Source organism: Erpetoichthys calabaricus, chromosome 8 (assembly GCF_900747795.2).
Source record: "Erpetoichthys calabaricus chromosome 8, fErpCal1.3, whole genome shotgun sequence".
NCBI lineage: Eukaryota > Metazoa > Chordata > Cladistia > Polypteriformes > Polypteridae > Erpetoichthys > Erpetoichthys calabaricus.
This window is the reverse complement of record NC_041401.2, coordinates 57,387,403-57,413,526: the sequence shown is the minus strand read 5'-3', so window position 1 is coordinate 57,413,526 and position 26,124 is coordinate 57,387,403. Positions and strand designations below refer to the sequence as shown.

General features: G+C 38.9%; 1 protein-coding gene across 1 annotated transcript in view; it reads left to right on the top strand.

Annotated features, from left to right (window-relative positions):
- Positions 1 to 26,124, top strand: part of LOC114655504 (R3H domain-containing protein 1) — a 176,599-nt gene that overhangs the window by 110,172 nt on the left and 40,303 nt on the right. The window contains exon 20 of the mRNA XM_051930563.1: positions 682 to 839. Coding sequence (XP_051786523.1) covers positions 682 to 839 — 158 coding nt within the window. The remainder of the gene's footprint in view (positions 1 to 681; positions 840 to 26,124) is intronic.

Below are 26,124 nucleotides of genomic sequence, written 5' to 3'. Positions count from 1 at the left end.
CCATTTGTATTGATAAATATGTGAATGTTTCTTTCGTATGTTTTCTAATATTGCTTTAATGTATAATGCTGTGTTCACTGTGTTTGTATTAATTTTCTGTTGTTGGTATTTTACTACTGTCACTAATCTGTGGTAGAACTATGAGTAAGACTTTTACAATTAATTCGAGCTTTAAGTTGAATGTGTTTAATTACCAGTGTTCAATATTCTTTCTGTATTTTACTGTCTTTTTTGTGTCTTTTTGACATATACTGTTTGCTTAGTCCTGACTTAACTTTTGTTAGAGTTTTAAATATAGTATCTTAAGTATCAAGTAAAGTTTTAGGATTTTTTTATTTTATCCACACACACAAACAAACTGACTGCTGTATTCCATACTGCATAAATCAAGAGTGCACAAAATGTAATATTAGCTATATGGTGTGAATGCAAGAAACTTAGACAAGTATTTAATATGAAATTTAAATAGTACCCTTTCTTATGGTATACAAGGGAATTATTTTATTTTCCTATTTATTGAATATTTTCAAATAGCTGTCTGTCCCCTGTAAAAAAACAAATATAAGACAGTAAGTTACCTTAGAATTGTAACAGATAAGGTATGTTTTAATGAGACATAAACTTTAAATTCAGTAGTTTATATTGAACATACCATATATGAGTGTCATCCTTTCTTTCCAGCATTCCAGGCAGTGATGCCTAATCAACAACAGAGTTATCCAAATGTTGTAGGAATGCAGCAAACACAGAATCAAAACATGGTCAACAATCAGCACAGCAATATTGGAAGTCAAATGCAAAGCATGATGGTACACTATCCTTCAATGCCATCTTACCAGGTATGTTCCTCTTCTTTCTGTATTGTACATAGACATTCTTTGTAACATACATTTTTATTAAAAAAGGGGAAAAGAAGTTATAAAGTATGCAATTTAATTTATTTTTATGTATAAGTGCATCACTTTATCCACTTACACATATGCATTTTAGGAAATTGCAGGGTTAACCATCCCATGAATATACCTAGTGTAGCTATTTTAAACATACAAGGGAAACCAATATACCTAGTGTAGCTCTTTTAAACATACAAGGGAAACCTGTGTTTCATTCCAGGAACAAAAGCAGACATCTAGAGCAGAGAAGGTCTCTGATCACTCTCCAGATTTTTATGTTTTTCTTAAAGAAATACATTGACAAGCAGCAGCGCTTGAGTGCTGCATTTGTTTTGTGTATTTCATTTATTCATTATTAGATAGGCATAAATAACAATAACTGTCTATTGTAATTTGACAAGTGAATACAAAGGAACATGTATATAAAGATGAATACTGCCACTATATTCATTTTTTGGCATGTATACTTTGGTTGGTCCATGTGGACTGGGGAGAGAGATCTATTGTAATTTGACAAGTGAATACAAAGGAACATGTATATAAAGATGAATACTACCGCTATATTCATTTTTGGCATGTATACTTTGGTTGGTCTATGTGGACCGGGGAGAGAGAGATGCTGTCAGAATGAATGGAACATTCCTGAGAAGCCATACATTGTGTGTGTGTGTGTGTGTGTGTGAGAGAGAATGAGTTACTATGAATGAGTAAGAAAGATTGAGAGATGGTTAAGCACCTAAAAACAGAACCTACCTCTGCAGACCTGTTCTTCTGCTTAAATCCTTTGGCCTTGGTCCATTGTTACAGTGATCTTACAAATGATTCTGGCTAAGATCGGCCTAGCTCACAGCACTGGGGAAAAATAGTGCACATTGTGTTACCTCTGACTCCAAGTAAATGGTGTGAGGCAGAGCTGGCAGTATGAACGTGCAGGCAGGGGTTACAGCAAGATAAACATTATTGGAAACTTGGAAGGAGCCTTAGAACAGTGTTTCCCAACCTTTTTTGAGCCACAGCACATATTTTACATTAGAAAAATCCCACGGCGCACCACCAAAAACAAAAATGTCACAAAAAGTATATGTAATGAAATATAATGATCTTCTAGTTTCAATTTACTCACAATTTACTTACTCAGTGTGAAACCTGGGCCTGTTTAGTTAAACATGACGCTGATATACACACAGGAATTGAAGAAAGACACACACAAAGATCTTCTTCAACAGCTCTGAGTCTCTCTTTTTTTTTTAGTTTTTATAGCAGTCATGCTTGAAAAGCCAAGCTCGCATAGGTAGGTTGTGGAAAATGGGAGAAGGGCTGAAATAGCTCTGCTTGCCAGAATGGGGAACTCCTTGGCAACAGTCAGCCAAAAACTGTCCAGAGGTAGATCAGTAAAGCTCAGCTTTAAACCACGATTTTCTCTCAGTACAGTTATTTCCTCCTGCTCCTGCAAAGTCATGTCCTTTCCAACTGCGGTTGAGCTATATGGGTTCCTAACCCAGTCAAGGCAATCAGTGGAAACTGAAGGGAAATAAAATGACAACTTCTGTTCAAGAGTTTTCAGATGCTTGCCTATTGTCTCACACAGTGCAGCAATGTTGATACCTTGCTATTTCTGGATGTGTGGGAACATGTCAAGGTTGGCACTTTCCACATGATGTTGCCAGAGCTGCACCTTTGAAGGAAATCCATTTATTTTATCTGCTCTTGTGAGCAGGTTTTCATTTCGGCCTTGCATCTGCATGTTGTGTAGACAACAATCTTATCTCTCAATGTCGACAAGACAAAAGAGATAATCGTGGACTTCAGAAAATCACATCCTGCCCACATCCCACTCAGCATCAATGGTTTAGATGTGGAGACTGTTAGGGGTACCAAGTTCCTCGGTGTGCACATAACTGAGGAACTTACGTGGACACATAACACCTCATCACTAATCAAGAAAGCCCAGCATAGACTACACTTCCTGAGGCGACTGAAGCGAGCAAGTCTTCCCTCTTCAATCCTCACCATGTTCTACAGAGGCACCATTGAGAGTGTTCTGACCAGCTGCATCACTGTCTGGTATGGCAACTGCAACATATCCGACCGCAAGCACCTGCAAAGGATAGTGAAGACGGCAGAGAACATTATTGGGGTGCCTCTCCCTTCACTACAGGACATATTTTACAAACGCAGTGTCCGCAAGGCCTGCAGCATTCTGCAGGACCCCTTACACCCCTCACATGGACTTTTCACACTTCTGCCATCCAAGAGAAGATACTGCAGCATCAAAGCCAGATCTGCCAGGCTGCAGGAAAGTTTTTACCCCGAAGCTGTTAGACTCCTTAACACCAGGCTGCCCCCTGGGACCTTCCACACTGCTTCAACCACCTCTGAAAACGGAACTTTTATACATGTGAGCCACTTTCCTGCAAAGACGAGTGTGCATGTAGAAAAGAACTGAAAATCTTATACTGACCTTTAAGTATTTTGACACTCTTGTTATCCTTCTGCTGTGAAACATTGTGACCTGTCATTGTTTATACATGTCTTAAACAACTATTATCATACACTGATAATTTCTGTATTATCTATATCTATTATTTTATATTACATATCTTACACATCAATATTGCTGCTACTTCTTTGTCTTGTCTTTGCACAATGTCTTGTCTTGTTTGTGTTTTAATTTTAAATTTAAATTTTAATTCTATTTTTAATTTATTATTTGCACTTCATGTTGTTACACTGTGGACCCTGAGCTTCACGATTTCGTCTATCTGTATACTTGTATATGGTTGAGATGACAATAAAGTTCACTTTGACTTTGACTTGATTTTGATCCATGTGTTCAGGTCATTGAAATGTTGAAATATATCCACCAGGCATGCTAGTCTTGCACACCACTCATTACTTGAAAGCAACTTAGCGTGATCACACCACTCATTTGTCAAAAACACTTTTAGTTCCTCCCGCAGCTCATACACACGGGCTAAAACTTTGCCACGGGACAACCACTGGACCGCCGTATGCAGCAATAGCACTTTATGCTTCGCTACCATTTCCCATTCCTTACACAATGATGCAAACATGCGACTTTTTACAGGTCTTGTCTTCGCAAAGTTTATCATGCGCACAACATCGTCCAATGCAGGAGCTAGGTCTGCTGTTAATGTCTTGGCAACTAGTGCCTCATGGTGCAGAAAACAATGCGTCGCAATAACATCTGGATGTTGCTCTTTCACTCTGCTTACAAATCCTTTGGTGCACCCGAACATGGCGGCTGCTCCATCAGTGCAAACACTTACGCAGTTTTCCCACTTAAGTCCTCCTTGTTCAAGATATTTCGATACAACTCAAAAAATTTCCTCTCCTGTTGTTCTTTCTGGCAATTCCTTGCAAAACAGGAAGTTTTCTCTGATGGTGTCTCCATCTACAAAGCGCACATTTGCCAAAAGTTGTGCATGTCCACTGATATCCATAGATTCATCATGTTGCAATGCAAATTTTCCACTGCCGTGCAACTTTTCCAAAATGATCCTTTCAATGTCTGCAGACATGTCATCAATACGTCTGGCATTTGTATTATTTGAGAGAGGGACTTGGGCTATTTCTTTAAGAGCGCCAGGGCCAAGAATCTCATTTACAATGATTTTGCTGGCAGGTAGTATTAATGTCTCTGCCACCGTGTGTGCCTGTTTTGATTTGGCGATGAGTTCAGCAACTTGGTAGCCAGCTTTGAGAGCTCTCTCATTCGTCTTTGTGGTTTTCCTCACTAAAGCTGCCTGTTTCTTAGTCTGTTCACAAAGTTGAATAAAATAGTCTGTGTTCTTGTTTTGAAGTGATGGGTGTTTTGTTTGGAGATGGCGTTTAAGTTTGCTAGGAACCATGGCACTGTTGGACAGCTTTTCCCCACATACCAAGCATAACGGAATCGGCTCGGTTGGTTCCCCGGTAAAAGTAAATCCAAAGGAAAGATAACTTTCATTGTATTTCTGATCACTACTCATACTAGGGCCTTCATCTGTGTCACAATTTTCTCCAGGACCCAGTTCGGATTGTGTACTTTTTCTTTTCAGATATTTATCCATCGCTATCATTGCTGTCACAGCCGAAGCATAACTAATTCTGCTGTTTGAATGGCAACAGGTAGATACACAGATTAATTAGCCATCTGCTGCCACCTAGTGGAAGAGTATTTAATTGTTTTGCCTGTCACTGTCGCATAGACAAACGAAGACAAATTATTTGCAGTAAATAAATAATAATTTTCAGACCAATTAAGTGAAATTGGATAATTTTCCACGGTACACTTAATGATCTCTCACGGCACACTAATGTGCCGCGACACAGTGGTTGGGAATCACTGCCTTAGAAGGTCAGATGCAAGTGGGAGCAAGGCAGAGACATAGCATTTCATAATATACAGTACTAGGGAGCCCCGCCCCCTGCTTGCTTCGCTCACCAACCCCCGGGTTGGTCCGGTGGAAATACAATTTAAAGTGTTTTTTTTTCCATGGAAATTTTTACATATGCATTATGTTCAATTTTTACTTTAAAACTTCAGTAAAAACAATATTTGAAATTAACTTTTCTTCAAGATCGCATTGAATTTTGATTCCTTGTTTGGTCTTACAGTGTGATAATGCAACGTATAACTGGCCATGAGTGAATATCCTTTCTTTGTCTCTTATAAATAAACCAACTTTTTCGAATGTTTGTCCTTGTGATTTGTTAATTGTCATTGCAAAAGCTACTCTCACGGGAAACTGCGAATGTTTTAATATGATTGGCATATCAAGATCTCCTTTTTGCCCAAATACCGTTTCGAGTTTATTCAATAAAAATGAGACTTTCTGATAAAACAATCTACTTATGAAAGTGGGAATATTGAGAGCCGATGTAGCCGGTGGCATTGTTGTCAAGAAGCTGCGAATTTCTGGCCATTGTGGATTGCACGTCATTGTAAGAAATCTGGCCGACCGATAGTTCTGGATATTGCCATTGCATCATGATATAACTGTTACAGTGCTCTTGGACTACTTTGATATGATAATGGTAATATTACTGCTTTACCTATTTTGAATTTGTCTGAACTATTGATATTTGAATTTTGAATATAATCAATGAGACGTTGCATATGTTCCGCTCTAAGTTTAGCTTGATTCGATTTAATAAAGAAGAGACGATTAGCTGTGACTTTTACATACACATTAATAATGTAATGTTGCGATAGACGTTGAGATGACAGAAGTGGATTAAATATATGGGAATGTATCGCTAATTTTGACCCGAAATATTGTATGGGTGTTATTCGTTTTTCTGATTGTGTTTGTTTCATATTGTACGACCATCCTGTTTCGTCATCTGGGAAAAGCAAAGGAAAGAGTAAAGGGTTGGCATGTGGCAATGCATTTGATATAAATGACGAATCATACTTAGCCTTTGGATATACACGAATATCTACTCTGTCTTTGATATCTCTGTCTTTCGAAATTATTATTGTTGACATTTCATCACATGCGGGTTTATTATAAATGCGACTGTGATCTTTCGGATTCATATAGAAATCCAAGAAAATTTCTTTGTCTGTGTTTTGCTGATAAATTTCGGGTAAAGTGCGATACTTTTGGACGTGTGGATTTGTATCCATTATTGGCTGTAGAATTTCTATTAAGTCGGATCGTTTAACTCTTTTTCGACTCTATGTTGCATTGCTTCTCCGTGATCATAAAGATACACCTGACCAAATTGTGTTTTTTCGAAATTAAACTTGTCCTAGCTATAATTGTTGCGGGAACACAGATTCTCATAGTGTATGGTCCATTGTTGTGTAAATCAACGTTTTGTGCATTGAATGATTTTAACGCAAAAAGATTATTGTAGACGCATATATTTTGCCTATAGTGTTTGTGGATTTCACTTTCACCAAACAACAAATCTTTGAATTCTTGCGGAAATGCCTCTTCATTCAGCGGTACTTTTCCCTGATGGCAAACACGAGTTAGACGATCTACAAGTCTCTGACTTAAACTTTAAAGCCTTACAATATCTACATACTTCAGACATACTGTATCACCTATGTCCATATATTCAATCTCTTTTTGCTGTTTCATTTGTTTGCACAAATGCGATCTCTACTCTTTTTTTTTTTTTGAAACTTTCAAATTTTAGTACAGTCATATTTTTGAACTTGCTCTGCATGTGTATCACACCAAGGTTTTTTTTGAGCCTTTTGAATTCCACTGCTTTCATAATCTGTAACCTGCGCTGCATGTGTATGGCACCAACATTTTTGATTGTCTTTATGTAGTTTTACTGTGTCTTTTACTCTTCGTCTTTTATTTCTGACCCCGTTTGGGCCCTGCAAGGTTTTCAATTCCACTTGTTCCGGGCTGATTATTACTTTCCTTGCCTAGGTCACCGTCTCATGGGAACATGCTTCCAATGAATGTCAATATGACGTGACTTGACCGTGTCGCGGGAAGTGTCTCTCAGTCTCTCTTCAGAAAATCACATCTTGTTGCAAGATTTTTTTTTTTTTTTTTTTTATAATATAGAGATTAGGCTACCAGGACCAGTAATTTTAAAATGTCAGCCAAATAATGCATTGAAAATCTCATACAAAATGAAGATCAATGTATTATTTTGTCATAAAGTACAGCCACCAAATAACAGTATTAAAAGATATTTTAATATCAGCATCAAATACTGAATACCAAAAGTAGAAACACAAATAAATATTGATAAATTTCCAATTTTTGTTTAATGGGCAGAATGCTAAATCATATTATAAATAAGTAATCAATCGAATTTATAATAATAATGACAACCAGTCCAAAAAAGTGAAATGTAAAAGTTAATACATGCCTTAAATTATGATTAAAGGTATGGTTCTAAGGGTCCACAGGTCTGTCCAAGCAACCCGGTTAAAGGCACTCGGCACAAAGAAAAATTTTAAAACTCTCTGTTGTAAAGCTGTTTCATTTCAGATGGATAGAACTTTATTTGTCCCCAGGTAGAAATTTGGCTTTTTTTTTACAGTAGCTCTTTAAATAAATAAATACATAAATAGGTAAATAAGTACTGTAAGTAAATATGTAAATAAATAAATACACACACACACACAGACTTCAGTATGAACACACACCAGAACGGCTATAAAGCAAGAAAATGAAAAAGAAAGCAAAGTTCTGATTTGGCTGTCATAGTCACATTGAGACATTATGCAGATGCATTTCAATTCCCTTTCTTTATTTCTGGTATGTCTTGCGTGATCAGCTTGCCTCAGATCAAGCCTAGGCATTCCAGTTGGATTTAAGTCAAAACTCTGACATCTTTCTAAAATGTGGAATTCCTTCTATGTATGCCACTCTGTCATTGTATATGGGGTTATTGTCATGCTTCATGACCCAAAGTCTTTTGAACTTAAGATCACATACGGATGCCCTGCTGTGTAATTTCCTGATAAAACTTCATATTCAGTGTCCCTTCTGTTGCTTTTAAGTTACAGTATTTAATCCCAGACGCTATTAAACAGCAATACACCAAGGTACTTCCTCCTTCATGTTTTACAGCTGGGATGACAATTTGGCATCAATTAGTTTTATTTTTCCCCATCTCCTCCGTACATAACACTTTTTACATTTACTAAAAAGTCCAATTCTTTTCTCATTTGACATTGTTCTAGTAGTTAAGCATAGGCAGAGTGGTGGCTCTTGAGGCTAGGGATCTGCACTGGCAATCGGAAGGATGCCGGTTCGAATCCCGTAAATACCAATAGGGACACTGCTCTGTTGGGCCCTTGAGCAAGGCCCTTAACCTGCAATTGCTGAGCGCTTTGAGTAGTGAGAAAAGCGCTTTATAAATGCAAAGAATTATTATTACAGTTTTATGCAGTGCATTTACATAACTTGGAGCAAAAGAAAAAAGATACATCCAAAATAATTGGTTTGAATTTTGTTGTGCACATAATTTAAAGCACAGTAGTTTTTTTAATGAAAAATTACTCTTTGAAAATTACTTTTATTGTTATATGTATTGGCATAAGCTTCCAGTCACCTTAAACATAACACATTTCAAAAGTTATTAATGTCCACAACTACTAGCTATACTTTTGCTGTTCTGAAAATAGTGAAAAAAGTTTCTTTTTCAGTATTTTTTTTTGCACATGTACTACTTTCCAATAAGTAACCATAGCCTCAACATTCCATAGTCAACACACTTGTTTTACATGTCTAAGTAAAAGTGAGGCATTGTTCTTTGTACTTCACAAAACAGATGTGTATATTGTGAAAATATATAAAACTTCTAATAGGAGAAGTTGCCGTGTCTAAAAAATGCAATCTGAAAAATAAAACCATACAATCAGCATAATTCAGAGTTTCCCTTATCATGGAATAACCGGGAGAATGACAAAAATGAAAAATGTCTGAGGAAAAGGGTGTTGTACCGTGTTAGCCATTATGAATGTAGAGAAAAGCCAAGCAAAATGACACCTTTTATTGGCTAACTAAAAAGATTACAGTATGCAAGCTTTCGTGGCAACTCAGGCCCCTTCTTCAGGCAATTTTACAGGAAATTTTGGGACAAGACTTTCTCTGAGAGACGAGAAATTATCTCTCGCGGGACCTGAAATTATCTCTCTCAAACATTTACAACCATGCTCATGGTCCAATCACTTCTCATTCGTGTGAATGCTATTGTCAGACACAGTTCCTGCGCTTTCAGCTCCAAGCGGGGTCGGAAATAAAAGACAAAGAGTAGAAGACAAAGTAGAACATTGTAAAGAGGTTCAAAAATGTTGGTACAATACACATGCAGAGCAGGTTAGAGATTATGAAAGTACTAAAATTCTAAAGTCTCGCATTGGCGCTAACAAATTGAAATTATTCCTGGGTGAAATAACGGAACAGTGTAAAGAGATATGGACATAGGTGATATGACAGAAGTATGTAGATATTGTTCAGATTTAAACTTTAAATCAGAAACTTGTAGATCATCTAATTCGTGTTGTATCAGGGAAAAGTAGTGTTTTTTCCCAGTGAAGAGGCGTATCTGTGAGAATTGAAAGATTTGTTGTTTGGTGAAAGTGAAATCCACATTAGTGAGCGACAGAGACACGAAGTGGTTGGTGTGTAGTGCAGGCCGAGGGGGTTGGCGAGCGAATCGAGCAGGGGGCAAAGCCCCCTAGTAATTAAAAGTAACAAGACTCTTAAAATATCAGTTTTTACTGTTTTATATTACACTACCAGTTTTCCACAACCTCACCCAGATGAAAGATAAAATATATGTTACTTACATATGATAAATAAAAGCATATCTGACACTTATGACCTGCTCATCGCAGAAGAAAGATATGTAATTTTTTTTTTTTTTTTTAAATACAGGGTTGCTCAGGGAACCGGGAAATTTTGGAACTAGGTGTTTGCAACCCTGGGGCGTTTGCAATTGTTTGGGACCAATGTGACCTTGTTTAGGACCCCTTGCAATTATTTATAATGGACTAGTAGAGTGGTGTGTCCATGTCATGATCATGTCCCGTCTGCTCATGCGATTACAACATGGGTGCGTAATTTCGAAGAAACGGGTACAGCCTTTAAAAAAGAAGTCCCAAGGTGGAGCCACTTCGCATACTGCCTGACAATCAATGGCAGCTATTCGTCGATCGTTTGGAAGGTGCGTCATTTCATGATCTGCATCTTGCGATGCGCTTCGAATATTTAAAAGCCTGTACAGCAGCTGTCTTTGTCATCTACTCTTTGTCTTTTATTTCCGGCCCAGGGCGTAGTTAAATCTGTTGGCACAATGTCTCATCTTGCGGGAAGTGAGTTCTTGATATTTTTTAGTTTAAAATTTAAAATTGGAATAAGAATCTGAAAATCTAACCTCACATTAAAGTTCAATAAATTCTGAAAAGAATGATGCCAAACATACATACATATATATATATATATATATATATATATATATATATATACACAGTGGTGTGAAAAACTATTTGCCCCCTTCCTGATTTCTTATTCTTTTGCATGTTTGTCACACAAAATGTTTCTGATCATCAAACACATTTAACCATTAGTCAAATATAACACAAGTAAACACAAAATGCAGTTTTTAAATGATGGTTTTTATTATTTAGGGAGAAAAAAAATCCAAACCTACATGGCCCTGTGTGAAAAAGTAATTGCCCCCCTTGTTAAAAAATAACCTAACTGTGGTGTATCACACCTGAGTTCACTTTCCGTAGCCACCCCCAGGCCTGATTACTGCCACACCTGTTTCAATCAAGAAATCACTTAAATAGGAGCTGCCTGACACAGAGAAGTAGACCAAAAGCACCTCAAAAGCTAGACATCATGCCAAGATCCAAAGAAATTCAGGAACAAATGAGAACAGAAGTAACTGAGATCTATCAGTCTGGTAAAGGTTATAAAGCCATTTCTAAAGCTTTGGGACTCCAGCGAACCACAGTGAGAGCCATTATCCACAAATGGCAAAAACATGGAACAGTGGTGAACCTTCCCAGGAGTGGCCGGCCGACCAAAATTACCCCAAGAGCGCAGAGACGACTCATCCGAGAGGTCACAAAAGACCCCAGGACAACGTCTAAAGAACTGCAGGCCTCACTTGCCTCAATTAAGTCAGTGTTCACGACTCCACCATAAGAAAGAGACTGGGCAAAAACGGCCTGCATGGCAGATTTCCAAGATGCAAACCACTGTTAAGCACAAAGAACATTAGGGCTCGTCTCAATTTTGCTAAGAAACATCTCAATGATTGCCAAGACTTTTGGGAAAATACCTTGTGGACTGATGAGACAAAAGTTGAACTTTTTGGAAGGCAAATGTCCCGTTACATCTGGCGTAAAAGGAACACAGCATTTCAGAAAAAGAACATCATACCAACAGTAAAATATGGTGGTGGTAGTGTGATGGTCTGGGGTTGTTTTGCTGCTTCAGGAACTGGAAGGCTTGCTGTGATAGATGGAACCATGAATTCTACTGTCTACCAAAAAATCCTGAAGGAGAATGTCCGGCCATCTGTTCGTCAACTCAAGCTGAAGCGATCTTGGGTGCTGCAACAGGACAATGACCCAAAACACACCAGCAAATCCACCTCTGAATGGCTGAAGAAAAACAAAATGAAGACTTTGGAGTGGCCTAGTCAAAGTCCTGACCTGAATCCAATTGAGATGCTATGGCATGACCTTAAAAAGGCGGTTCTTGCTAGAAAACCCTCAAATAAAGCTGAATTACAACAATTTTGCAAAGATGAGTGGGCCAAAATTCCTCCAGAGCACTGTAAAAGACTCATTGCAAGTTATCGCAAACGCTTGATTGCAGTTATTGCTGCTAAGGGTGGCCCAACCAGTTATTAGGTTCAGGGGGCAATTACTTTTTCACACAGGGCCATGTAGGTTTGGATTTTTTTTTCTCCCTAAATAATAAAAACTACCATTTACAAACTGCATTTTGTGTTTACTTGTGTTATATTTGACTAATGGTTAAATGTGTTTGATGATCAGAAACATTTTGTGTGACAAACATGCAAAAGAATAAGAAATCAGGAATGGGGCAAATAGTTTTTCACACCACTGTGTATATATATATATATATATATATATATATATATATATATATATATATATGTAGATTTTAAAATAAGCCACCCTGTATTATTTAGCATGTAGTTCTTCTGAGCTTATTGAGGCCTTGCAACATGTTACTGTAATATAAGGTGTAAGATTTAGAGAAGTAGAAGTAATTCCTATGAACACTAATAATAATTGTCTCAATAATTAATTATATTCAAATGTTATAGAGCCTGTAGAAGGCACCACAGTCATAACGTTCAACTCGGTCTCTGAGAGAGAAACTAGAGTTGAGCAATACATATGTTGTCCTCCTCCCTGAGTAGCACCCCTGGTGGTTTCCCAAAAAGTGTCCACCCCCCTTCTAACTCAGGGACAGATCTGATTACAAAACAGTCATTTCTTACTTGCATTATTTAGTGTGTAGCAAATGTAAAAATGTCGTCGTTCTTCAACACATTTATCATATTTTAAATTACTAATTTATTGTGTTCAGCATAAACACCTGAGGGCGGCACGGTGGCGCAGTGGGTAGCGCTGCTGCCTCGCAGTTGGGAGATCTGGGGACCCGGGTTCGCTTCCCGGGTCCGCCCTGCGTGGAGTTTGCATGTTCTCCCCCGTGTCTGCGTGGGTTTCCTCCGGGCGCTCCGGTTTTCCTCCCACAGTCCAAAGACATGCCGGTTAGGTGGATTGGCGATTCTAAATTGGCCCTAGTGTGTGCTTGGTGTGTGGGTGTGTTTGTGTGTTTCCTGTGGTGGGTTGGCACCCTGCCCAGGATTGGTTCCCTGCCTTGTGCCCTGTGTTGGCTGGGATTGGCTCCAGCAGACCCCCGTGACCCTGTGTTCGGATTCAACGGGTTGGAAAATGGATGGATGGATAAACACCTGAAAGGCATTGTTTCATTATGCAATCTTTTTTAAAAAAAACTCGTTGATATCAAGTTGTGTTTTGGGGATATTAAAGTTAGAAGGTGCAAAGGTCCAGCAAAAATGAAAACTTTTATGAGGTGGTCTCTGTTTTTTTTTTTTTTTCTAAATGTTTATAAGTAGTCTAATCGTTCAGCGGAGCACTAGAATCCACAAGTAACACTGGTATATAAACCGGGTGACCTCTTTTACTGAATAAATGCAAAGAAATTAGGTATATGGTGGCACACCTCAAATATCAGCTGCGGTAGCCCAAAAGGATTTCCAACTCTTGGAGAAAAAAAGTTTTTACAGTGGGATTGCACAGGAACTCCATCCTTGATACAGTTCAAGTCTGATATGAGATTCCTCCTTTTGGAGCAACTAACCAGAATGTGCAAGGTCTGCTCTGGGACATGGTGGTGGTAGATGTCCTAATTGGGTGTCTTCTCAGAGCTGTGGGTGGATGAGAGGAAACAGTGTTAGCACCCCCTCTTGTCCCAGAGTGGTACTTTACCTCAGCTGAGCCAGGTGGATGATCCCCAGGCACATACACAATATATGTGACAAAGTTCCTCCTTTAGCTCAGCCCCAGAGGGGCAGGTGGGCCCAGCCGAGAAGTCTTGTACTAGCAAGGCAGTCAGCATTGGTGTGGTGTGCTCCCCATATATGATGTACAACATATATGTACAGCTGTAGGTTCAGAAACCTGCAGGTAACCCAGGAGGTGCAGTCTTTTTGGGAACACAGCCACTGAAGGTAGGGTGTGGTCAGTCACCAGAACAAACTCCAGCCCCAAAAGGTAGCACCTGAGCTGGATCTTTGACCATTTAATGGAAGTGCCTCGCTGCATACCTCATCTCCTGGTCCAGCAATTTCCAGCAGAGGTACATGAGAGGATGTTTGGCTCTGTCAACAACTCGACTTAAAACAACTCAACATCCGGGTGTCCGAGGTGCCAGACTAGACAAGGAAACGCAGGGCAAGGTCAGGTGCAGTAAGTGTGGGAGCTGACATTAGGGCTGTTTTTAAAGTTACAGAATACCACTTCAATCTGGGAACTCCATGTCACTATATTAGATGCTCATTTTCGTGTGAGGTCTGTCAAAGGCACGTCCCTGTTTGAGAATTGGGGCATAAACCTCTCATAGTGCCTAGCAAGACCAAGGAGGGCCTGCACTTGCTTTTTGGTTTGCAGCTTTTGTGGCCAAGACCAGTCCTGAATAGTTGCAACTTTAGAACACTGCAGTTTGAGTCATCCCCTGGCCACCACGAATCCCAAATACTTGACCTCATTCAGCACAAAATAGCATTTTTTGGGGTTTATCCTCAGACCAGCATTGCAAATGGTGTCGAGTATGACCAGGACATGTTCTACATGTTTCATCCTGGTGCTGGAATAGATGACTACATCATTGATGTAGGCAGAACTATAGGTATTGTGAGGCCTTAGTATTCTACGTAGTATTTACCAGGGCAGGATGCAGTTCTTCCGGTGTCCACTAGAAGTGCTAAACACATTATTTTCCATAGCTGAGTCAGTCCGAATGATTTGCTAATAGCCTTTCATCATGTCTAGGGTGGACAGGAATTAAGCACTATCCAGGTGCTCCAGGAGCTCATCCACCCCTGGCATGGGATAGGCATTGAAACAGGAGACCTGGTTGAGCCAACAGAAGTCATGGCCCAAACGCCAACAACAATTTTATTTATATAGCACATTTTCATACAAATAATGTAGCTCAAAGTGCTTTACATGATGAAGAAAAGAAAGATAAAAGAATTAAAATAAGACAACACTAATTAACATAGAGTAAGAGTAAGGTCCGATGGCCAGGGTGGGACAGAAAAAACAAAAAAAAACCCAGGCGGCTGGAGAGAAAAAAATAAAATCTGTAGGGGTTCCAGACCATGAGACCACCCAGCCCCCTCTGGGCATTCTACCTAACATAAATGAAACAGTCCTCTTTGCATTTAGGGTTCCCACTGGAAGGATTTGATGATAATGGTCATGCAGACTTCCGGCTTTTAATCCATCAATGTAGGAACATTATGATGCTTTGATTAGGTGGTGGTGGCGCAGGTCGCCACCACAAAAAACTGGGAAAAGAAACAGAAGAGAGAGTAGGGGTTAGTATGGATTTGGCTTGGGAACCAAAACAATAGGCCTAGACCAGGGGCTGTGGTCTTTTTTCAATAACCCCTAAATCTAGTATCCATTTTATCTCAAGTGCTGCCTCCACCTTGTGCTCCTTAACTATGACTCCATTCTGGTTAACAATATTGAGGGCAAACTGACATGATCAAATTGAGGAATTAGTGGAACCTTTATTTAGGTAGACATTGAGCAATGAAAAGGCAGGGGTCTTAGTCAGAAGTTTCAGTGCTTGGTGGGGAACAAAAATAGAATTAATAAATGACACTTACAATTGCAAAAATGATGCTGTGTAGAGTATGATTATCAGATTTAGAAGTCCTGTAAAGGGTGATTTGTACAGCTGTGCTTTAAGTAAAATGCAGAAAGAAATGGAAAACATTTCCATATAATGAATAATTATGAAAAATATTTTTTGCAATTAAGGATAATTATTTTCATTCTAAGCCTAAAATGAAAATGAAAAATTTTAAGTATTACTTATTGAATTCCAAAACATTTAACAGTGCATCGTGCTGAAATGATTCGTTTGAGTCAGGATGACTTTTTCTGTCCATCCCAACATTACCTGCAGATCTGGTAATTTCTGTTGTTTCTAACATTGTGTTAATAAGAGTTCTCAGAGTTCTGATTTTCTTTTGTTCAATTTTTTTTCAAAGGAAAATACCGACATTTGATTGTCAAAGAACAGTTGTTTGTTTTACCCACACTAATTGTGACATTGTGTTACTCCAAATGTGCTCTGCAAAGCTGCAGTATTTTACAAATCTGTTTTTGCCCTTTTTTTTCACATTTTCACAATCGGACTTTTTGTAATTTTGAATTGTTTTCTTCATTAGTAAAACTTAGTCCCAGACCCCTTCACAGCATAGTTTTTTTTTTTCTATTTCTACTCTGAACTTCATTGATGCTGTTAAAAGTATTGTTTTGCATCTGATACTGTCCAATTCACTCATATACCCGATAACCCTAACTATTGTTTAATGCTAACACCTAATTAATGCAAATGGGAAATAACTATCATAATTCTGATTTTCCTTTTATTACAATGCTTTAAACACCCCTAATTTAAAGAGCATTCTTCAGTGCTATCTTACTCGGCTACTGGCCTGAAACTTAATGCCTAAAACAATGTGGTGTAATTAGAAATATTCAGACCACCATTATTAACATATTGCTGCATCTGTAAAGAAAACTAGATGGACCCTGACTTGATACTAAGAGGCTCCTACTTTTCCAGGTGTGTCCACAGGTGTTGACTTGCTTTTTATTCTGAATGCCACAATTTAAATAGTACCCTGCCACTGCCGATAAACAAGTCTACTAACCCATATTCCTTCTCATCTTAAACTACTCTGCCTCTGCCTGTTTGGAATGAAAGCACTATCCCTCACCCCTGTTGCTCAACTCATTCTACATACACAGAAAGTGTTTCCCCAAGATTCCACCCCAACACTGCTTCCAGTTCTTCACAGCTGGCTGTGCAACAGCAAGACATGTCACCACAGGACAGAGTGTTGCAAATATTGTCATCAGCACTTCATGATTTGAAGATGCACTGCAAGTAAAATTAAAAATGTAAAAATATTAAAAATAATGTAGCTGCTTGTATGGCTCACTGCTCTAAGGACTTGTGCACCCAGCTTTCATAACTAGACTGAAAAACAGATGGCAGTGCACATGCTCAAGATTTTGATAGCTCTTATATTTAAATAACAGTTACTTGAGTACTACAAGGATTTGAGGATTTTTTTGTTTGGGTTTTTTTGGGGGGGCTTGTTTTGGCTGCTACTGTAGCCATTACCATAAATACATATAAGTTTGTATGCACTTCTTTATACTTTAATGTCCTGAATCATTAACCTAAGTTCAGATATACTCATATATTTACTTATTTTTAATTAGAATATTCAAACCTAATATCACAGCCCTAAATCCATATCAACTGATGTACCTGCTATTTTTGATGATGAGTGGAAAAGGGTATGCAAATATGACTGTATAGTACAGTGGCTACACATTAATACTGAATAGTTTATCAGACTGAAGATTCTTCAGTTGATTACTCAGTATTGATCGCTGCAATTGTAAAATTAGAATAAAAATTTCAAAGTACAGTACCATATCCATCAACAGAGATTGTTGTTTGGCACACTTTTTTCTAAAAATGTACTGTGTTTTTCCTTTTTTGTTTTCATTCTTTATGTGTGTGTTTAGTTTTTATAGCTTTAACATTTTACCATCGACTGTTTTTTATATGGGGTGGTACAGTGATGTAGTGGTTACCATTACTGCCTCTTGGACCTAGCATCCTAGGTTTTCATTCCTGCTATCAGTTGATGTCTATGTGGTTTAGCATATTTTCCCTGTGTCTGTGTGGGTGTAACCAGCTGGGAACCTTGTCTTGTCAGAATTCAGTTATTTTAAAGAGTATTATTCTGTTAATAAGCAATAAAACATCCATTTCCCACCCTTGGTGAAAAAGGGTCTACAACTGTTTAAAACTAAAATGAAGAGCCACACTTGGCTTGATTTCTTTTTAATGTTCATTGCTTACAGTCAGTTGAACAAAGCCTGTATGGGGAGAAAAGTTGTTTTTGTCAGTGGATGCTGTAAGCAGAGAGCCTGACTGGGTGCAGTGAAGAAAACTGACATAAAGTAAGATGATATGCTGTTGGAAAATAGTCAAACTGGTAATCTTATCTTTACATGGATAGTGGGTATCTCCAGTCCTCGATTAAACTGTATTTTGCAAAAGTGTCAATAATTCTGTAAAATGAAGATGTTTTCTAAGTGAAAAGTTTCAAAATATCAGAAAATTTGCTCTAAGAGCAGTAAATAATAAAAACCTAAATTAAATTAATCTTTGGTGTAACTGCCATTTGCCTTTAATGCTTCAATAATTCTGCATCAGGTATACTGTCTTGCAGTTGTATAAGAAAGTTAGTTGGCACTTTGTTCCAAGCATCTTCGAGAGCTTTCCACAGAAGCTCAGGTTCTAATTTGGGATCCTGAAGTGCTTTGTCGTGTGTTGTGTGTGGCAACATACTGTATCAGTACATGCTTCCAACCTCTGTCTTTCTTTCTCCCTCTCTTTGGCTGTCTATGTAATCTCAGATAGCCTTGATGGTGTCAAGATCAATGCTCTGTGGAGGCTACACTATTTGTTGCAGAACTGCTTGTTCTTCTTTTTGCTGAAAATAATTCTGTATGAACTTGGGCTTGTATTTGGAGTCCTTGTCTTGCTGAAAAATGAAGATGGAACCAGTCAGACGTTTTGCATGATAGATAACAGTCTGCTTGTACATCTCAGCATTTACACTAACTCCATCTACAACAGTGCAGCATCCAACCTTGAGTCACTCTGTTTCCATTTCAGACAAATGGGTTTTTAGCAACAACTCTTCTATGAAGGTTACATTTGGCCAGACATCTCTTTACTGTATACAGTATCTCACAAAAGTGAGTACACCCCTCACATATTTGTAAATATTTTATTATACTGTATCTTTTCATGGGACAACACTGAAGATATGACACTTTGACATAATGTAAAGTACTCGGTGTACAGCTTGTATAACAGTGTAAATTTGCTGTCCCCTCAAACTAACTCAACACACAGCCATTAATGTCTAAACCGCTGGTAACAAAAGTGAGTACACCCCTAAGTGAAAAATGTCCAAATTGTGCCCAAAGTCAATATTTTGTGTGGCCACCATTATTTTCCAGCACTGCCTTAACTCTCTTGGGCATGGAGTTCACTAGAGGTTCACAGGTTGCCACTGGAATCCTCTTCCACTCCTTCATGATGACATCACAAAGCTGGTGGATGTTAGAGACCTTGCGCTCCTTCACCTTCCATTTGAGGATGCCCCACAGATGCTCAATAGGGTTTAGGTCTGGAGACATGCTTGGCCAGTCCAGCACCTTTACCCTCAGTTTCTTTAGCAAGGCAGTGGTTGTCTTGGAGGTGTCTTTGGGGTCGCTATCATGTTGGAATACTGCCCTGCGGCCCAGTTTCTGAAGGGAGGGGATCATGCTCTGCTTTAGTATGTCACAGTGCATGTTCGCATTCATGGTTCCCACAATGAACTGTAGCTCCCCAGTGCCGGCAGCACTCATGCAGCCCCAAACCATGACACTCCCACCACCATGCTTGACTGTAGGCAAGACATACTTGTCTTTGAACTCCTCACCTGGTTGCTGCCACACACGCTTGACACCATCTGAACCAAATAAGTTTATCTTGGTCTCATGAGAGCACAGGACATGGTTCCAGTAATCCATGTCCTTAGTCTGCTTGTCTTCAGCAAACTGTTTGCGGGCTTTCTTGTGCATCATCTTTTGAAGAGGCTTCCTTCTGGGGCGACAGCCATGCAGACCAATTTGATGCTGTGTGCAGCTGACTTCCCACCCTTTCAACCTCTGCAGTAATGCTGGCAGCACTCGTACATCTACTTTCAAAAGACAACCTCTGGATATGACACTAAGCACGTGCATTCAACTTCTTTGTTCAACCATGGCGAGGCCTGTTCTGAGTGGAACCTGTCCTGTTAAATCACTGTATGGTCTTGGCCACCGTGCTGCAGCTCAGTTTCAGGGTGTTGGCAATCTTCTTATAGCCTAGGCCATCTTTATGTAGAGCAACAATTCTTTTTTTCAGATCCTCAGAGAGTTCTTTGCCATGAGGTGCCATGTTGAACTTCCAGTGACCAGTATGAGAGAGTGTGACAGCAATAACACCAAATTTAACACACCTGAGACCTTGTAACACCAACGAGTCACATGACACCGGGGAGGGAAAATGGCTAATTGGGCACAATTTAGATATTTTTCACTTAAGGGTGTACTCACTTTTGTTGCCAGCGGTTTAGAAATTAATGGCTGTTGAGTTATTTTGAGGGGACAGCAAATTTACACTGTTATACAAGCTGTACACTGACTACTTTACATTGTATCAAAGTGTCATATCTTCAGTGTTGTCCCATGAAAAGATATAATAAAATATTTACAAAAATGTGAGGGGTGTACTCACTTTTGTGAGATACTGTATAGGTGTACTTGAGTTCCAGTGGTTTCTGTGAGTTCAGGGCTGATAGTAGCACTGGATTTCTTCTGATTTTTCAGGTATGTCAATTTGATGTATCTTTCATTTGCTGCACTCTGGTTCTATGGCCACCACTGTGTTTCTGGTCCTCCACGTTTCCCTTTTCATGTTCGTTTTCAGGAGAGCTTGGAGAGCACATGTTTAAATTCCTGCTTGCTGTGAAATTTCTGTTTGTAAGAGAGCTTGCTTGTGCAGGATGACCACCTTATGTCTTGTTGGTATGCTCACTCTTGCCATGGTATAAGAAATGATGATATGAAGGTTAAACCATAATACCTGTCACAGTCTTTAACTTTTAATTTGACTGTCCTTCAACCAGTTTAAATAATTTTTACACACATTTCCTTTTCAATTAATTAGTTTGATTCCATCAAGTCATTATGCCATTGATTATTAGCACCTGTTTCTTGTCTTTGTTCAATCATGTACAGGACTACATACCTACAGAGTAATCACGTTTTTATCTGAAAAGAGGTCTGTTATTTAATATGTCACAAAAATGTCTCTTAACTGTTAATTTTTTGAAAAATTAATTGTAATCTGAAACATGTTCTCTTCTGCTGATATACTAAAGCAGAAAGTAAACGTGTAATGTAAAAATTTCATTAAAAAAATCCAGGGTGCCTGTTACACAATACCTTACACTGTTTTTGTATACTGTTTTGTAGAGTCCTTCAACAAAAATGTACATATTTAAACAGTTTAACCTTTTCCAAGGGCTTCTTACAAAATATTATAACAGTATTTAGGCAGCAAATCAAATTTCTATTGCAAAAATATGATTGTATACAATCCTTAACAATGGATTGAAACATTAATTAGTAAACAATATAAACAGTTAATTGTTCATATTTCCAGACCATAATGATATTTCAAAACGAAAACCTTTTTGTCCTCATCATAATACAGTGCATCCACTACCATACACTTCTGCAACTCTGTCTTCTACCAACCAATCGTTGCTTTTCCTGACATAAAAACACTCCAATTTTCTACTAACTGCTGGCATGACCATAGACAACAGAATTTCAAAGAAACACTGACTGCAACAGTGGATTTACCCTCCTGTAACTTGATGACTTTGGCCGTGTGAAGGCAATTATTTTAGATTTTTTGTATTTTTAAAATATGTTTTTATGTATTTTTATATGTATCGATGACCAGCCGGACTAACAAAGGGGAACTATATAAGAAAGGGCAGAACAGACTGTTTTTTCCTTAGGAGACTACACTTCTTTAATGTGGGTAGTGGCATCCGTTCTACAACTCTGTGATGGCCTAAGCAATATTCTAAACTATGGTGTGTTGGATAGGTAACATCACTTCAAGGGAGGCCCACCAAATCAACAAATTGATTAAAAAGGCAGGCTCAGTTATTGGACACACACTCATCCCACAGGACGCTGTCTTGGAACAGAAGCTTGTCGATGTTGCATCTTCCTTTTCTTTTTCCATCGCCTTTTCTAGTAAGATGTGACAACAAAGTTCCTCTGCCAGGTGAGCCATGAACACTCTTCTTTTCTCAGTGGATCCCATACATGCCTTGCACAGTACATGTGCGTTGATCGCCGCCAGGTCAAGCTTATTGTAGCACAAGCAACCGGCCACCCGCGTGTTCCTGCTAGCACTGAATAAGCTCACGCCTTCTGGTGCACGATTTCAATGCAGCACAGAGAAAAAAGAAAGAGACAAATGTATGGGACATTGGGTATAAATTTATTGTACTTGTATAAGTTAGTTTTTTTCAGTTTTATTCTCTTAATCACAATCATGCTGTACCCCCACACCCCCCCCCCCCCAACCCCTCCCCTCCTGATCTGACTCTAAGTAACAGAGTCAGCATAAATTCACACCCGATCTGACACTTCGTTTTCAAATAATATCGCATTAGTGCGATGATGTTTTCTGATTGGTACTATTCAGGTCATAAAATGATTTCTTCAAAATGTCACATATATATTGTCTCTTTCTTTCAGGTGTGTAATAGAAACCACAGCATAGAGAGAAGTGTGTACATTGCAACAGGTACACATGTCGTAAATTTAGGAAGAGGACGGTCCTTGCGTGTGTGTGAACTGTTAACATTTGAATTTGATGATTGCATATTGTGCTGAAATGACCTCTCTGTACTATTCTTGCCTCTGCATGTCCTGGAGTACAAAAGAAACAACACCATACAGCAACGTGGAGACTGGCAAGATCGGGGGGAAAAAAACCACGCAGTCACTGATTACAACCGCAAGATGTTACACGAATGAATATGATTAATATGAATAATGTTGCATCCGTGCCACAATGTTTTCCGAAATGTACTATACAGATCATAAAATGAATAATTCCAAATATCATATACAGTACACCCCCAAAATTCGCGGGGATTACGTTCCTAGAGCACCTGCGAATTGTGAAAAACCGCAACTTTTGGATGTGGTTAAAAAATGCCTTTTAAATGCCCATTTTTATAGTTTCAACCCTAAATACAGTATGCCCCCAAAGCACTTTAATTTCGTTGCAAACTCAGCTTAATACATTAATACATTACCTAAAAAATTACCTTAATACATTACCTAAAAACAGAATGTAAAGGTAAACCCGTATACTGTACAGTACTGTACTGTTATGTCTCCCGCGGTGCTAGAATGTAAAATACCGATGTTACCGCTATACATACTGTAATTCATGCAAGCGCGTTTTCTTTGGTATGCGCTGTAGTTTTCTTTGTTATAAGTATAGAATTAAATACATAATAATTTCATTTAATTAAAATACAGTAAAATGTACGAGTACTCACCAATGATGAATGATATTGATGATGATGAAGAGTACTGCAAAGGATTTAAAACTCCTCGGGTGGCGCTTCTTCTTCAGTCGCTTCAGGAGGAGTCGTATCTTTGTACGGGTCTTCTTCTGGTGGGGTTTCGTGCTGGCTTTTCTTTATAGGTTTCAGGAACATTGTGATAGGAAGTTGCTACATTGTCTCTTGTAGTGAACTGCTGGTATAATTTCCGTGCTTTCTCACAGATGATGTTACCGTCCAAGGGAATGTTCTTCCTGCAGTCGGTGATCCACAGTGCCAAGGCAGATTCCATCCTGATGATATTTTTATTCCTTACGGTCATTACCTTTTTGGCACTATCACAGAAACTTAAAGATACGGTACTCCAGATAGCTGCTTCGTTCTTCTTTATGTAGCATACGGTGCTTTCATTAATGCCATAGTGGCGCGCTACTGCAGCATAACTTTTTAATTCCCGGAGCAAATCCAGTAGTTCAACCTTCTCCTGTAGTGTTTTAAACTTTTTCTAGCGCTTAGGCTCAGTTCCAGAAGCCTTAGAAGATGCAGAGCGATTCAACGACATCGTGTGCGTTTAAGAATAACAAAACAATAACAAAATGGAAAACATGAGGACACTCAGCTGGAGACGCGTCACAAAGCAGCAGTCAATCATCAGCAAGGAGAAATAAATAATGCTCTCGGATTGGCTACTTTCACCATCCCAAACCACGGTGATAAACCCACTCACCTGGAGACGCGTCACATGGCAGCAATCAATCAGCAGCAAGGAGAAATTAATAACGCTCTCGGATTGGCTACTTTCACCATCCCAAACCGCGGTGGTAAACCCACTCACCTGGAGACGCGTCACATGGCAACAGTCAAACAGCAGCAAGGAGAAATGAATAACGCTCTCGGATTGGCTACTTTCACCATCCCAAACCATGTTTCCCTCTGCAGTTGCTTCCTGTTCTCTCTACAGCACAGTATTGCCACGAAAAATGCCATAAAAAATTGTGGAGGATATTTGTGCTTTCTGCTAACAATTGATAGTTAGGTTCTAAGAAAAAATCCGCGAACGACTGAGTCTGCAAACCCTGAACCACGACTTTGTGGGGGTCTACTGTATACTATGTCTCTTGTTTTGTTTTTTTTGACATCATAGACCATAAGGTGCATACTAATTCAGCGTGAGCAGGAACACTCAATAAAACTGAATAAAAAAAATCAAGTGACGGTGAGATGCGAATAAGGCAGATTTACCAGCGTTTGTGTGTCAGCTTTTATCCCTCCAGATCAGAGAATGTCCAGTTCCATTTCCTCAAAACACCACTCACATCTACAGTTATTTCAAATAAAAACTAACGGCGTCAGATCCCTAGGGTGGTAGTATGTATCATGATAGTGACTGAGAGAATAAAAGTGGAAAAAAAAGGTAACTTTTACAAGTACTATAAATATACACCGTGTGTGACAGACGCAAACCAAATGTATGTGTGTACTGTATAATATTAACAATAAGAGCAGCTTACTACTGAAAACAGCAAATACAGGAGGCAGTCGGGATCGAAATGGGGACTCTTGATTACAAGTCAGCAAACCTTACCGCTACGCCATGGAAGCTGTTGTCTTATCCTTGAAACTATTGTGAAAGTGTTTATTTGGACTTCAGGCCTCACACATTATATAGTTTATGCCAACATTTTGTCATTTACTACTAAAATATGAATAACGTTTCTGTTTTAACAATATGTTTACACAGATCACTGTAGAAACGGAACACACATGAAATGCATGTGTTCCAAATAACGATCTATTATTTCCACTCTAAAACTCCAGCACTTCACTCCCAGATAATCAAGGCATGTCCTGGGAGAACTTTGTGGACGTTTTGCGGCGGTGGGGGGATGGAATAGCAGGCTGCTTGCTTGCTTGTCTTTATCGGCACATTTACAGGACAAAAGACGCTGACGGAGAGGTGTGATGGGATTTAAGGTGGGCCGGATCTACGAGTTTTTTTGTAGGCTCTGGTAGTTCTAGTGTTAATGCTCTTTATACTTTATACCTTTAACCTACTCAGAATTTTTTTTTTTTTTTTTTTTTTAAAGTTATTCTGGATTGTATTTAAGAGGAGTTGTTGTTTTTACAGTGGGGCAAAAAAGTATTTAGTCAGCCACCAATTATGCAAGTTCTCCCACTTAAAAAGATGAGAGAGGCCTGTAATTTTCATCATAGGTATACCTCAACTATGAGAGACAAAATGAGAAAAAAAATCCAGAAAATCACATTGTCTGATTTTAAAGAATTTATTTGCAAATTATGGTGGAAAATAAGTATTTGGTCACCTACAAACAAGCAAGATTTCTGGCTCTCACAGACCTGTAACTTCTTCTGTAAGAGGCTCCTCAGTCCTCCACTCGTTACCTGTATTAATGGCACCTGTTTGAACTCATTATCAATATAAAAGACACCTGTCCACAACCTCAAACAGTCACACTCCAAGCTCCACTATGGCCAAGACCAAAGAGCTGTCAAAGGACACCAGAAACAAAATTGTAGACCTGCACTAGGCTGGGAAGACTGAATCTGCAATAGGTAAGCAGCTTGGTGTGAAGAAATCAACTGTGGGAGCAATTATTAGAAAATGGAAGACATACAAGACCACTGATAATCTCCCTCGATCTGGGGCTCCACGCAAGATCTCACCCCATGG